General features: G+C 32.2%; 1 protein-coding gene across 7 annotated transcripts in view; it reads right to left on the bottom strand.

Annotated features, from left to right (window-relative positions):
• Positions 1 to 3,039: 3,039 nt before the first annotated feature.
• LOC124425129 (phospholipid phosphatase 1-like) overlaps positions 3,040 to 13,325 on the bottom strand; it is a 21,617-nt gene continuing 11,331 nt past the window's right edge. For 3 of the 7 annotated variants that reach the window (XM_046965037.1, XM_046965040.1, XM_046965039.1), the window contains exons 2-6: positions 10,704 to 10,872; positions 6,959 to 7,113; positions 6,542 to 6,765; positions 5,804 to 5,924; positions 3,040 to 5,667 (exon numbers count right to left, since the gene is read on the bottom strand). In XM_046965037.1, coding sequence (XP_046820993.1) covers positions 5,290 to 5,667; positions 5,804 to 5,924; positions 6,542 to 6,765; positions 6,959 to 7,113; positions 10,704 to 10,872 — 1,047 coding nt within the window. In that variant the 3' untranslated portion in view covers positions 3,040 to 5,289. Of the gene's footprint in view, positions 5,668 to 5,803; positions 5,925 to 6,541; positions 6,766 to 6,958; positions 7,114 to 8,513; positions 8,705 to 9,081; positions 9,146 to 10,703; positions 10,873 to 12,636; positions 12,893 to 12,923; positions 13,190 to 13,325 lie in introns of those variants that run through there. The other 4 variants (XM_046965036.1, XM_046965041.1, XM_046965042.1 and 1 more) reach the window with 4 other exon arrangements.

Genomic DNA, 13,325 nt, shown 5'->3' with positions numbered 1-13,325 from the left:
AATTATTTAACGTAACCGATCGAACGAAATTTTTCTATTGTCGTCGATAACCAACCCGGACGAGTTTATTCAGAGAAAAATTTTTATTTCTATTATCCGTTATCACGATGGAAATATATATTTTCCCGTAAAACCGTGGACAGGAATTTTGCCGATAGTACGGACAAACATCGCCGTTGGAAGATGTTTTGTCCATACTGGCGTAGCCTCTCTCGTGATATGGGCCGCCATCTTGCGGGACTTTCGGCAAGAACTCGATGGCATAGCTTGCGCGTCATCATCCCAATGATGTCTGCACGATGATCTCGTCCGGTTCGGCTCGATTGGGACTTGAAATTTTCTTTTTTACGTAGCAGGGCGGGGCATCACTTTCGCCGCGGACCGAATACGTATGGTATATTAGGATTAAAGTGGATCTCGCGTTGTGCCTCGTTCCCACAATAAAGGGAATGTCGCGATATTAAAGCCCGTAAAAGCTACGGAACCCGTATCTCTCTCTCTCTCTCTCTCTCTCTCTCTCTCTCTCTCTCTCTCTCTCTGTCTTTTTCTTTGCTATTCCTTTTCTTGTCTTCTTCAAGAGATTCGTTACTGCGTTCGTCCAACCCAGACGGAACCAAACACCAAAATCCTTTCGCCTTATGTTATCTACCCTTTCTCTCTTTCTCTCTCTCTCTCTCTCTCTCTCTCTCTCTCTCTCTCTCCTTCTACCGGTCTTCCAACGACGATCTCTTCTTCCTCTCCTAACAAGTCCATCCGGTATCACCATCTGCCTGACTCCATCAAGTAGAACTCTACTTCTTTGGCCCGTTCGATTACTATTCGACGCCTTGAAAAAACTTACGACGACGTTCTCAAATGATTTTCTTCCTTTTATTTTCGAACGAGAAAGAAAAAGATAAAGAGAGGGAAAGAACGAGAGAGAGAGAGAGAGAGAGAGAGAGTTCGAAATCGATCGATCGTGTCCTGTCTCTCTTTGGACCAACTCCAATCGGAATGGTTCCAACGACACACGAATCCGTTAAAAACGATATCAAAAGATCGTTTCTTCCTTAAAATTGTATACATTTTTAACGCTTTTTCTTCTATTAGAATACGAATATCTCGACTCTAGCCGAACTATATCTTCGTTCAAGTCGGACCTTGTAAAAGATCATCTCTTATTGCCTACGAGCTAAAGGAAAAGAATATAAAAGGGAAAGAAGGGGTCCCGTCGAGGGAAAAGGTCCAACGCAACCCTGACAACAAGAACGACAACGACGACGACGACGACGACGACTGTGACAAACACGTGGGCAGATTTATGGTTATGTAGTTCTTTTTCTCTGTCTCCGTTTCTATCTCTCTCAATCTCTCTCTCTCTCCCTCCCTCCTTTTTTCTTTTCTTTTTTTTCTGTTTTTCTTTTCCCCTCCTCTTTTTTTTCTTTTTCATGCACCACGCGAGATCGGGTCGTGCGCGCTTTGAAAACGTTTAACGAAGAGTGGCAAGTGTCAGTCAAAGGGTGAGAGGGAGGAAGGGATGGAGGGAGGGAGGACGGGGGTGTATATACGGAATCGACGATTGGCTTACATGCCACCTGTAGCACCGCGGGAATGTGGTCGGACTCTCTGGGCCGCCACCTCCACCTCCACCTCCACCTCTACGGCACCACCAGCAGCAGCAGCACCACCACCACCACCACCACCACCACCACTACTACTACCACCAAGAGCAGCACCAGCAGCAGCAGCAACAGCAGCAGCAGCAGCAGCAGCAGCAGCGGTAGCAGCAGTTCCACGCGATATCGCTTAGAGAGCTCCGGTAGAAGGGATTCATCAATAAAGTTTACTATTTTTCCGATATCGTTTTTCCAATTCTATAAATCGTCGTAGCGGAGAGTTCGTACATACGCGAGGCGCACACCGGCGAAAGAGCCCCGTTATGAATGGCCCACGTCGGTTGACGTTAATCTGCCACTTCATCTCTCTCATCCAGGCTCCGCGCGTTGTATTGCGCCAATCTCCCTTCTTCCCTCTTCGCTTCGCCTTCCTCCTCTATCTCCTCCTCCTCCTCCTCCTCCTCCTCCTCCTCCTCTTGCTCTTCATCCTCATCCTCTACCTCTATCTCCTCTTCCTCCCACGCAACCGACTAACCACCCTTCCCTCACCCCTTGGCAAGCCATCCTCCTAACCAATTGTTTTGTCGGGAGGGTGCTGCGCGGCAAGGGAGGAAACTGGAGGTGGAGAAAAAAAAAGGAAGAGTCACGCGAGAGACCCATACAGAATGAGAGAGAGAGAGAGAGAGAGAGAGAGAGAGAGTCACACACATAGAAACGTAGAGAGAAAAAAAATGCCTTCGACACACGAGCATCGCGTAACGCGCGTTCTACGCGCCGCGACCACCGAATTAAATCGACGTCGTGACGCTCGTTTTGGATATCCGCTTGACCTCGAAAAAAAAGCTCTACGCCGCCGACCTTTATGACATCCTTGATCGCATCGATCCGGATAAATCGCTTTCGCTCGCCTTTTTCTTTCTCTATTTTTTTTCCTTCTTTTTTCTTTTTCCCCTGCTTTTTTTTTGTCGTTCGTTTCGTTTTCTTCCTTTTTCCTTCCTTCCTTTTCTGTTTTTTTTTCCTTCTCTCTCTCTCTCTCTCTCTCCTTTTTCGTTTTTTTTTCGCTTTTTCTTTCATTTTTTTTTCTTTTTTTTTTTTTATTCTCTCGCCCGCGCTCACTATTTCCCGCCGCGCGCGGGATCGTTTAAACGTCATTTTTATTTCCCTCCACTCTCCTCTATCCTTCCTTTTTTGCTCGTTACTTTTTATTTATTTCTTTATTCTTCAACGCTGCCCGCGATAATATCTGATTTATTCCCCTTTTCTTTTCGGATATTAATCTTTAGCAATAATGAGCTCTTATAAATATAAATATATACGCATATATACATATATATACATACATACATACATATGTATATATATATATATATATATATATATATATATATGTGTATGTTTGTGTGTGTGTATACGTAAACATATTTTGTATAAACAAATACATATATTACTTTTCAAACTCTTTTCTTTTTTTCTTTATTTATTTAAAAACAAAACTGTCAAATTAACAATAACTGACAAATATCTACACAGAGCAATAGATTATTTACAGTACTCTTTGTTTGCGTTCGCTCGCATTAATTATAATTATTAACGCTTATAATAATATAAATATATATATATCTGCATATCTACACGGTGATTTACCTTCTTCCAGAATAATTAACCTGTTAATAATTTTACAATGTCGTAAGTGATTTAAGGCGACGATTTGATATATATATATATATATATATATATATATATATATATTAAAAATTGACTGTTTTTTTTCTTCTGTTTTACCCTGAAGAGTCAATTTGTGCGATATATCAGTCTAACGATTCTGTACTTTTATTTTTCTTATCTTTTTTCTAATGTTACGTGTTCTCTCGGGGGTTTTTTTTCTTTTTTTTTTTTTTTACCTATATAATATAGCAGAAGCACCAATCGAAAAAGTTAATTATTAGGACGGCGCTGTTACATTTTTTATTATAATATCTGTGTTTCATAATATTCATTACGTTCTTATTGGTCCTATAATATAATATTTTAACTCCAATACGAATATATGCATTATATATACGAAATCTTCGGATATACATACACGATATTTTGAAAACATTTCATCATTTATTCTTTCAGATCTTTGTGATGACATAAAATTGATAGAAAAATTAGATTTCTTTTTAGTTTTTCCTTTTTTCATTTCTTTTTGCTTTTTTCTTTTTTTTTTCTTTTTTTGTTTTTGTTTCTGTTAAAACTCTCGCATGCAAAATCTGCTTTGAAATAGTATATATGTATATATATATACGAATAAATGTTAAATATACGTAAAAGCTGCTCCACGATTGGAATGTTACTTTAAATGATTATTTTTTTTTTCTTCTTTTTTCGTTTCTTTTTTTTTCGTTTTTTTTTTCTTTCTTTCTTTTTTTTTCTTTCTATTTCTCTTTGAATACACACATATCAATCTAATTGATTTCTTTTATTATATTACAGATAAATTAATATTACTCAGTAAAAGTGACTCAACGAGTAATGATATCATTTTTATTTAATAGATTTTCGTTTAAGTTAATACTCAAAAGGAACATAATCAAGCAATCAACAACAATAACAATAACAAAATATTTATCTATTGTATCATCTAAATATTTTACAGGTATTTATCGTTATTTTACACAAGTAAATACTCTTACCTATTATAATAATTTATATTCGAATGATTTTAATAATGATATCCTACGACGTAGGGTTTTCTGTCTTTACTTATGTCTTTTCTCAGGTTAAGCATTCCAAAAAATTATTTCTATCTACAACCATATTACCTATATACCTATATACCTATATATTGGAATACTTTAGGATAAAAAAATAATATACACAATTGACCGATTTATCAGTTAACGACAGAAATATATCCCTACAAAATCTATATGGAAAAATACTCTTTATCGATGTGTATTAAAAGATGATATATTACATATGACTGACGGAGGCGTACGAACGTTTTTCCAATGTATTATATATATATATACATATACATATACATATACATATACATATACATACATACATATATATATATATATATCTTATCGGTCAACTATAAAAACGTGAAAATTTATCATCCTTACAGGAAGGGACGGCACACGATAGATTAGTTAGTTATTTCTAAAAGGGCAAAAAAAAAAAAAAAGAAAAAATAACCACGACTCACATGGATATCCATTGACGATCAATCGATGTTAACTTTCCTCGATCGACATTGTTGGTCTCTCTATGAAACAAAAAAAAAAAAAGGGAAAGAGAAAAAGAATATTTGTTAATCGCAGCACTATAAACGGCACTTGCTCATTTTACAATTTAAAAATGTTGTTCACATAAAGTATTATATGTTATAAATGAAGCCAAAACTATACCCATATATATATATATATATAATCTATGACTAAAAAGGTACTTGCATTGCATTTCGATAAAGATATCTTATTCTGAGAATGCTGTTGGATCATCAAAGAAATTCCCCTTTTTTCATTGTGAATAGTTCATTTACGATTAATTAATTAGTAAATTATTTAAAAATTTGATATGGTTTATAAGAAAAAAAAAAAGAAAAAAAAAAATTATATATATAATGCAATGTTCTACTTTTCTCCCGATTTGTATCTAACACACAATTTGACACATTCTCGTTCTCCTTCGTTTATTATTATCATTCTTTCCAAGATACCGTAATATCACGTAATTCACGGCCTTCGGGAATGTCGACGTTGTTAGCACTATTCACTAATTTCTTCTTACTTTGATAATTTTTTTCATCGAAACAAGCAACTTGCTCGTTACCAATGAAATCACTTTTAACTCGTTTCGATGATGTTTTTCTATCCAAACGGAACAAGCGACATTGATATATCAAGATTAGAATGGCAGTGATCGTTCCTATAAATAAACCGGCCAAAACGTCCCACCAATGGTGTCTGTTGTCTGCTATTCTACTCAAGGAACATATCACTGCCCACATTGATATCAATAATTGAAGCCATGGCTTAACGAGTAACGTTTTGTTCGTCATACGTTCTTGCAGATAACTCTGTAAATACAATCAATTATTAACTTACTTAAGAATAAACGTATTTTGTTTCTTTTTCCTGTTTTTTTCTTTTTTCTTTTTTTCTTTTTTTTTTTTCTTTTTCTTTATCTATAAATATAATCATCGAAATACTTACCGCAATAAAAATCGATGTGAACACAGAAAGAGCCGAGTGAGACGATGGAAAGGATTTACTCGAATCTGTTATGAACCAATTCGAATCGATCGAATTCGTGCAAGTATACGACTTGATATATCTGCGCACATAATAAAAAATTTTTTTAAATATTATTTAATTTTCACTTATATATAACATACACACACACACACACACACACACACATATATATATATATATATATAAAAATTTAATCTGCCGAAACAAATAAATAGAACCTACAGTCGATACGAGAAAAAAATTTATTTCGTTTGATCGGTCGATAAGTGCGATTGCAAAATAATTCATATTTCATTCATTGCATAATATTTAAACCGATATATATATATACACAAATACACACATATATATATATATATATACATATATTCTAATATCCAAGATCGAAACGCCTTTTATCAAAATCGAGTAAAACACGATTTGTCGGTAATTGCAGATTTATGTAATTGCCGATATTTACAGATTTCTACATAACCGATTACATTTAAAAAAAAAAAAAGGAAAAAAAAATAATTCAATGATTTTTTTCTATATGATTCCCTATAATAAAAAGATGTCGAAAAGATGTCGAATATATCGTAAATATAATGTCATGAAAAAATAATTATGTATGTGTATATATATATATATATATATATATATATATATATATATATATATATATATGTATGTATATATGTACATAAATATTCATACTCATTGGTGCAATTTCGAGCTTCTAAAGGTTGACATGTGTCAAAGAAATGTGGCCTCGGTTCTCCAATGATAATTTTCATAACGTTACATCCAACAGCGAGTGTGACAGTCCCTATTGTATAATGGCCATACCAAATCCAAACTTGTTTTAATCTTGACTTATTAGATTCCGTTTCTTTATCGTAATTATTTCTTGCTTGGCATGTGTATTCTGTGATCCACATCTAAAAAGAAATATTTAAATAATCAATGACACAAACAATTAGAACCATAAATGATATCATAAGAAATGGATTATACATACGAACAAAATAAAATGAGAAAACGTTTAAATATTTCCAATGACGTCATTGAGGGAAGAGAAAAAAAGAGGAAAAAAGGAAAAAAGAATTTCCCCATATATATATATATACTTACCACAAAAATCGGCAGAAAAGCGGTGACACTTAGTAAGACAATAACGGATATGGTATCTCCCCTAAATTTAAAGGAAAGTTTTGGATCATTGCAGAAAAAGCCAATTTGATTGTGCGGAATATTTCCAAATTCCAATAATCCCATAAGCACCATCACTGAAAGAGGAAAAAAATAATTCTATTCATAAAATTGCAACTGAAGAAGATATATCGATAAGCGTCAAAAACGTTCTCGAGGAACAAATAATGATCCTGGCAATGAATGAAAATACATTAAACACATTGGATATAATTTGTATCACTCGTCCTCGAGATATGTTTATTTCCTCGAGGTAAAAGTCCACTCTAATGAAAATCCTCTATGACTGTGTTGATTAACCAATATTTTCTTTTCAATTATTCTTCTTCTATCGTTTTTTCTTTTTTTTTTTTTCTTTTTTTTTTTTTGGATCGGCAAATCTGCCCGTACGAAAATTTCATTTTCTCTTCATCATTCGATAACATTATAATACACATATCAATGAAATTATTAAATCAGATTATTAAATATAAAAAAAAAAAAAAAAAAAAAAAAAAATATGTATAAACTATTACATAAAAAATAAAATTATTAAATATATTAAAACAGTTATGTATGATCATTCAAACATTCGTTTAAACAACGAAGGAGTTATCGTGTAAAATAAAGGAGTCATGCCAAAACTAAAATGAATAATAATTGACATTAAGTCTTAATAAAAGTATAGACTTTTCTATGTGTCGACGTTCATAGTTTATCATAGTTATACGACATATGATAATGCACAAAAAATAATAACGTCAATAGAAAAACTAATATGTGACGTTTGAATATATATATGCTATCGACGAGGAGAGGAGGGGTGGGGGGGGGCGGTTGGAGGTTAGATAGGGATGGAACGGAAAGTCAAAAAAGCACGAGCAAAAGCAAAAATAGATAACCTTCCATCTAAAATAATGTGACACTCGAAACATTGATAAGAAATAATCATTGATATTAAGTATTTACAAATCATCCTTCTCAGTAGCCTTGCTAATAGCTGTTCATAAACATTTAACACGTTCCGTGCCATGTGTACCACCGGTGGTACACGTTAAACTTTATCCTCGGGCCACGTGTACCACCGGTGGTACACGCGGTCATATTTATTTAATGCGCTGAAAAAATATATGGCCTGAACGCGTAGTCAGGCAAAAATGGCTTGTGGCACGGAACGTGTTAAAAAAAAAAAAAAAAAAGAAAAAAAAAAGAAAGAAAGACTAAAGTTAATAAAAGAAAAAGTATAGAAAAATGGCGTTGATGACGTATGAGTGCAAATATCGAAGCGACAAAAAAAAAAAAAAAGAGAAATGAAAAGAAAACCAAAAAAAAGGACAAACAAATAAACGAACAAACGAACGAACGATTAAAAACGAAAAGAAGAAGAAAATCCATGAAAAAGGATGAACAAAAAGAAAGATGAAAAATAAAAAGAAAAAAGTAAAGAAAAAGACGACACGATGTCGAATGAGATAATCATCTTCTTATAGTAACTTACGAAAACTGTACTGATTACGTCGTTGGGATAACAACGTAATTATTTTCTCCCAATTACGAACGATATTGTTTTTCCTTTTTCCTTTGACGTGCATCGAAACGGATACATTTTGCGGTGACATTTTTTTTATCCAAAAGGAAAGTGACGCGTGCCGTGTCACGCACGGACGCAGAACGAATGAAAAGAATGGAGATATAAGAGCTAAGAGATAGACATAGATAGATACATAGAACAGATATATAGACAAAGAGAAATATATATATATATATATATATATATATATATATATATATATATATATAAATGCACACAGAAATAGAGGAAGAGAGATAAAAGGGGGGGGGGCGGAGAGAGAGAGAGAGAGAGAGAGAGAGAGAGGCAAAAAAGACAAAGTGAGAAAGAGCACTCATCGCTATCAAGCTATGACCATTCTTATGAAGAGACTTTTGAAATACGTAAGCGTGTAATCTGACTTCGCGCATGCGCCTTTGTTCGACTAAATACTCACTGTACGAAGGAGTGGGGGAAAAGAGAGAGAGAGAGAGAGAGAGAGAGAGAGAAAGCTCACGTGACGCATTACTCCGTAGTAAAATCCAAACCAATTCTCTCGTACTAACGTTTTCTTTCATTTCCTGAGAGATAGAGATAGATAGATAAATAGATAAATATAGATAGATAGATAGATAGATAAATAGATAGAAAGAGAGAGATAGAGAAGAGTGAGAATTAATTTTCCTCACTCACTTCATTCCCTCTCTCTACCATCGAGGAAAAAAAAAAAAACCTGTCAATTCAAATCTTCATCTTCGATTCATTTTCCTCTTTTTGTATTATATTTTATTTGATTCTTTTTTTTTTGTTTGTTTTTGTTTTTTCTTTGGTTTTTTTATTTCCTGCTCAATGAAAATGTCAGATATTAAGGTCGACTAGGTGTGACCACGTATATAATACGTACATATGTTGACAAGATAAATATCTAGATATATATATATATATATATATATATATATATATATATATGCAAGTTATGTCAAACTTATTTTGCAAGTGTTACATAACTAATAGATAAGAAAAAGTATTAAAGTAAATACAAATATTTGCTTATAAACAATTTCTTTTTAATAATATAGCACCTGGATATATATGCTTTGCTATTGGTTAATGGTTAACAAAGTAATATTGAAAACGGATCTATTCAGGTAATAAACCATATTGTCTCTCTGAGTTGAGTTTATTCTAATGTGAATCAGCTTATTGGAGCCTTATGACTCATAATAGATAGTAGGAGACAATAGGCCCGAACCTAGGCAAACAGTATTATATTATGATATCAATGATATAATCGTATCGTTAAACATATTTGATTTATGGGACAATTAATATTGACTATTATGATGGATTTCATCAATAATAAATATTTTTATAACGTGATTATAAATAATGTCGTCGTATCGAAAACTTTCAAAGTGATATAAATCAATTATTATTATTATTCAAGTGATATAAATTATTATTCAATCAATTGATTGAATAATAATTCCTATTGAATAATTCAATAAAGATTCGTAAGATATTATTTTTTTCGTAAGAGATAGAGAGACGAAAAAAAAAAGAAAAGAAAAAAAAAAGAAAGAAAGAAAAAAGGCGTCACTTTCATTTTCCACGATTCGTTGATCCAATGATACATTATACGCCTATATATCATTATATGTGAAAGAAAGAGAGAGAGAGAGAGAGGGAGAGAGAGAGAAAGAGAAAGATGAGAGTAAATTTAATAGTGTTAGCTTGTTGCCTCGAAAATTCTAGACTAAAAGCCATCTGTTGTTCAGTATTGTATTACAGAGTTCATAGTCATCCAAGTTAAAATTTTTGTTAGCTATTATTGTCATTTTACTATCCTTATAAGCGCGAGAAAGTCTAATTGAAAGTATTCATTTATGTGTACATGCATACCTACGTGCAACGCATGCATATGTATGTATATGCATGTATGTATGCATCTATGTATATGTTTATGCACGTACGTAGATATGCATTGAAAAGTAATAGGAATAGTTGCATCGATAAATGAAAATTGTTATTAGACGATCGGGACGGAAATACGTAAATAGAAAAAAAAAAAAAAAAATATATATATATATATATATATATATATATATATATATATATATGTATATATATTATTCTAACCTGTTAATGCTATCAGGATATCAATCAGGAGTGTCCAATGTATCGTATTCTTACAAACGCTCATGATCTTGGGTATCGTTTGTTTATTCTCTACGTTATCCACCTTATCACTTGGCGTTCCTTCTTCCAACGAGGTTGTACTGCACCGTGTCAGCTGCTCCGTGGATCTCTATCAAAAATAATTGTACAGAAAAAAATTAAATTAAATAAATATTATATACATATATATATATATATATATATATGTATAGCATCTATTTATTTCGGATACATATATCACTTTTTATTATTTATTATTATTTCTGTCTCTCTCTGTCTCTCACTCTCTCTCTCTCTCTCATGTCTTACTCCTTTGTTGTTTTTATAAATTTTATGGGAATAAAAAAAAAAAAAAAAGGAAAAGAAAAGAAAAAGAAAAATTAATAACAACAGAAATAAAATCAATACAGGATAACTAAAAAATTTCTAAATAATTATAAAAATTTGACTAGGCTTCCGTTTAATTGTGGCTTATAGTTTAATAGAATATTCTTACGATTGGACTGTTTGAAAAAGAATAGAACTAAAACTTTTTCGTTTGTCCTATATTTTTCGTGAAAGCTTCCTCTATTTTTTTTTTTTTGACCGAATTTATCTTATTTAACTGTTTACGTTCTTTCGTAACATATATATGTGTATAAAAAAAAAAAAAGAAAAATATATATATATATATAAAAAAAAGAAAAAGAAAAAGAAATTCATAAATGTAGTACGTAGTACATCGACACGCGAGAGAAACGTGCGATCGTTGCAACTCGATGCTGCATTAAGGGTTAGATCAGCTTTCTACCGCAAAACCGCAAGGGTAATGCGATCGGTCAATTTGTCGGAAGAATTGCGAAGTTATTTTTTTTGCTTTTTCTTTTTTTTCTCTCTCTCTCTCTCTCTCTTCGAATACCCACAGTGACAGGCGAAAAAATATTTTTTTTTTTTTTCTTTTTGATTCGATATACAGACAGACCAAGGTATTCGATACAAGTATCGGTAACATTATCGAATTCATAAAGTATAATTTGAATAATGTTTGTTAAAGATTATAAAGAAAAAAAAGAAAAAAAAAAAAAAAAAAAATTATAAATGTACGTATATGAATAAATTAAAACAATGAATAGATAAGACTGAATTTAATCTTTTGCATTTATATAATCGATATCTCTTTCATAAGATAAGTTTCTAAATAACATACACGTACGTATTTAAAGACAAATATTTAAAATTAATCAAATAAAATGAAAGAACAATTATAAAAGTGATACGAGCGAAAAGAAATCTTCATTTTTGAAAGAAGACTTTACAATTTTTTTTCTTTAAAAAGTTTTCTTAAAACTTTAATTTTAGAATTTAGATCACAAGATACAATAATATCGTATAAAATTTATATGTATACATACATACATACATACATACATACATATATATATATATATATATATATATATATATATATATATAAACTAATTTATCGATAACTTCTCAATGAGGAACGTAAAGTTCGAAGATATTTAAGTACCACTTGTGAGACCGAGAAAGTGTTGCTGATTCGGTAAGACAATGATAATAACAAAAACGACTACAAAAACAAAAATAATATCGACACCAACAACAACAATAATAATAATATTAATAATAACAACAATAATAAATTGCTTTTAAAATTTATATCACGAGATATTAAAATTTATATGCAAAAAGTATATCATATAAAATTTATATATATATATACATATATAATAAGAACTAATTCGTCGATAATTCTAAAACATCATAATGGAAGAATGCAAAATTGTAAGGAATTTTCGCGCAAATTTTTAATTTCGAGAACGTGTTGCTGATTCAGTAAGACAATAATAATAATAATAATAATAATAATAATAATAAGATGGTGTCTGCTTACGGGTGAAAGAGCAAGCCCTAATTACCGGGTGAAACGTTCGCCGAGCTCGAGATTGTACTGAATGAATCGTACGTTGAAATATGGTGTGCTTGCAGTTAGCGGCTAATACGCTCTCGTAGGTTCATTGAAGAAGTTAGGAGAAAACTCAGAGAGAGAGAGAGAGAGAGAGAGAGAGAAAGAGAAAGAGAAAGGGAGAAAGAGAGAGGGGGAGAGAAAGAGAGAGAGAGACAGAGGAGAGGCTGCAGACACTATCGTAAACGCGATCTTGTCGCATTAACCACCATTACCATCGCCATCATCGTCATCATCATCGCCATCATCGTCATCATCGTCGTCGTTGTCGTCGTCACGATCCTCGTAATCGCGACAACAATAAAAGGACTCCTTTTAAAACGATTCGTCGCGTCTACCATTACGATTTTTCTCGATAATACGTGAAAAACCTTTTAAAGGCTTACGATCACGCTGACGTGTCCATACGTGTCAATGAAATTTATATGACTCCGACGGCTTTGTTTTCCTTTTCTTTTTCTTTTTCTTTATTTTTTCTTTTTTTTTTTTTTTTTTTTATCCTTTTTTAATCATCACGTTCTATCGATTGTAATAAAGATAATAAGCTGATCATCTCTTCGATATGTTATATTATTAATAATAATAATAATACTTGTTTGTTCTATTGATATAAGAAA

Source organism: Vespa crabro, chromosome 6, assembly GCF_910589235.1.
Source record: "Vespa crabro chromosome 6, iyVesCrab1.2, whole genome shotgun sequence".
NCBI classification, from domain to species: domain Eukaryota; kingdom Metazoa; phylum Arthropoda; class Insecta; order Hymenoptera; family Vespidae; genus Vespa; species Vespa crabro.
Note: the sequence above shows the minus strand (reverse complement) of the source record. Positions and strands in the feature narration are given on the sequence as shown.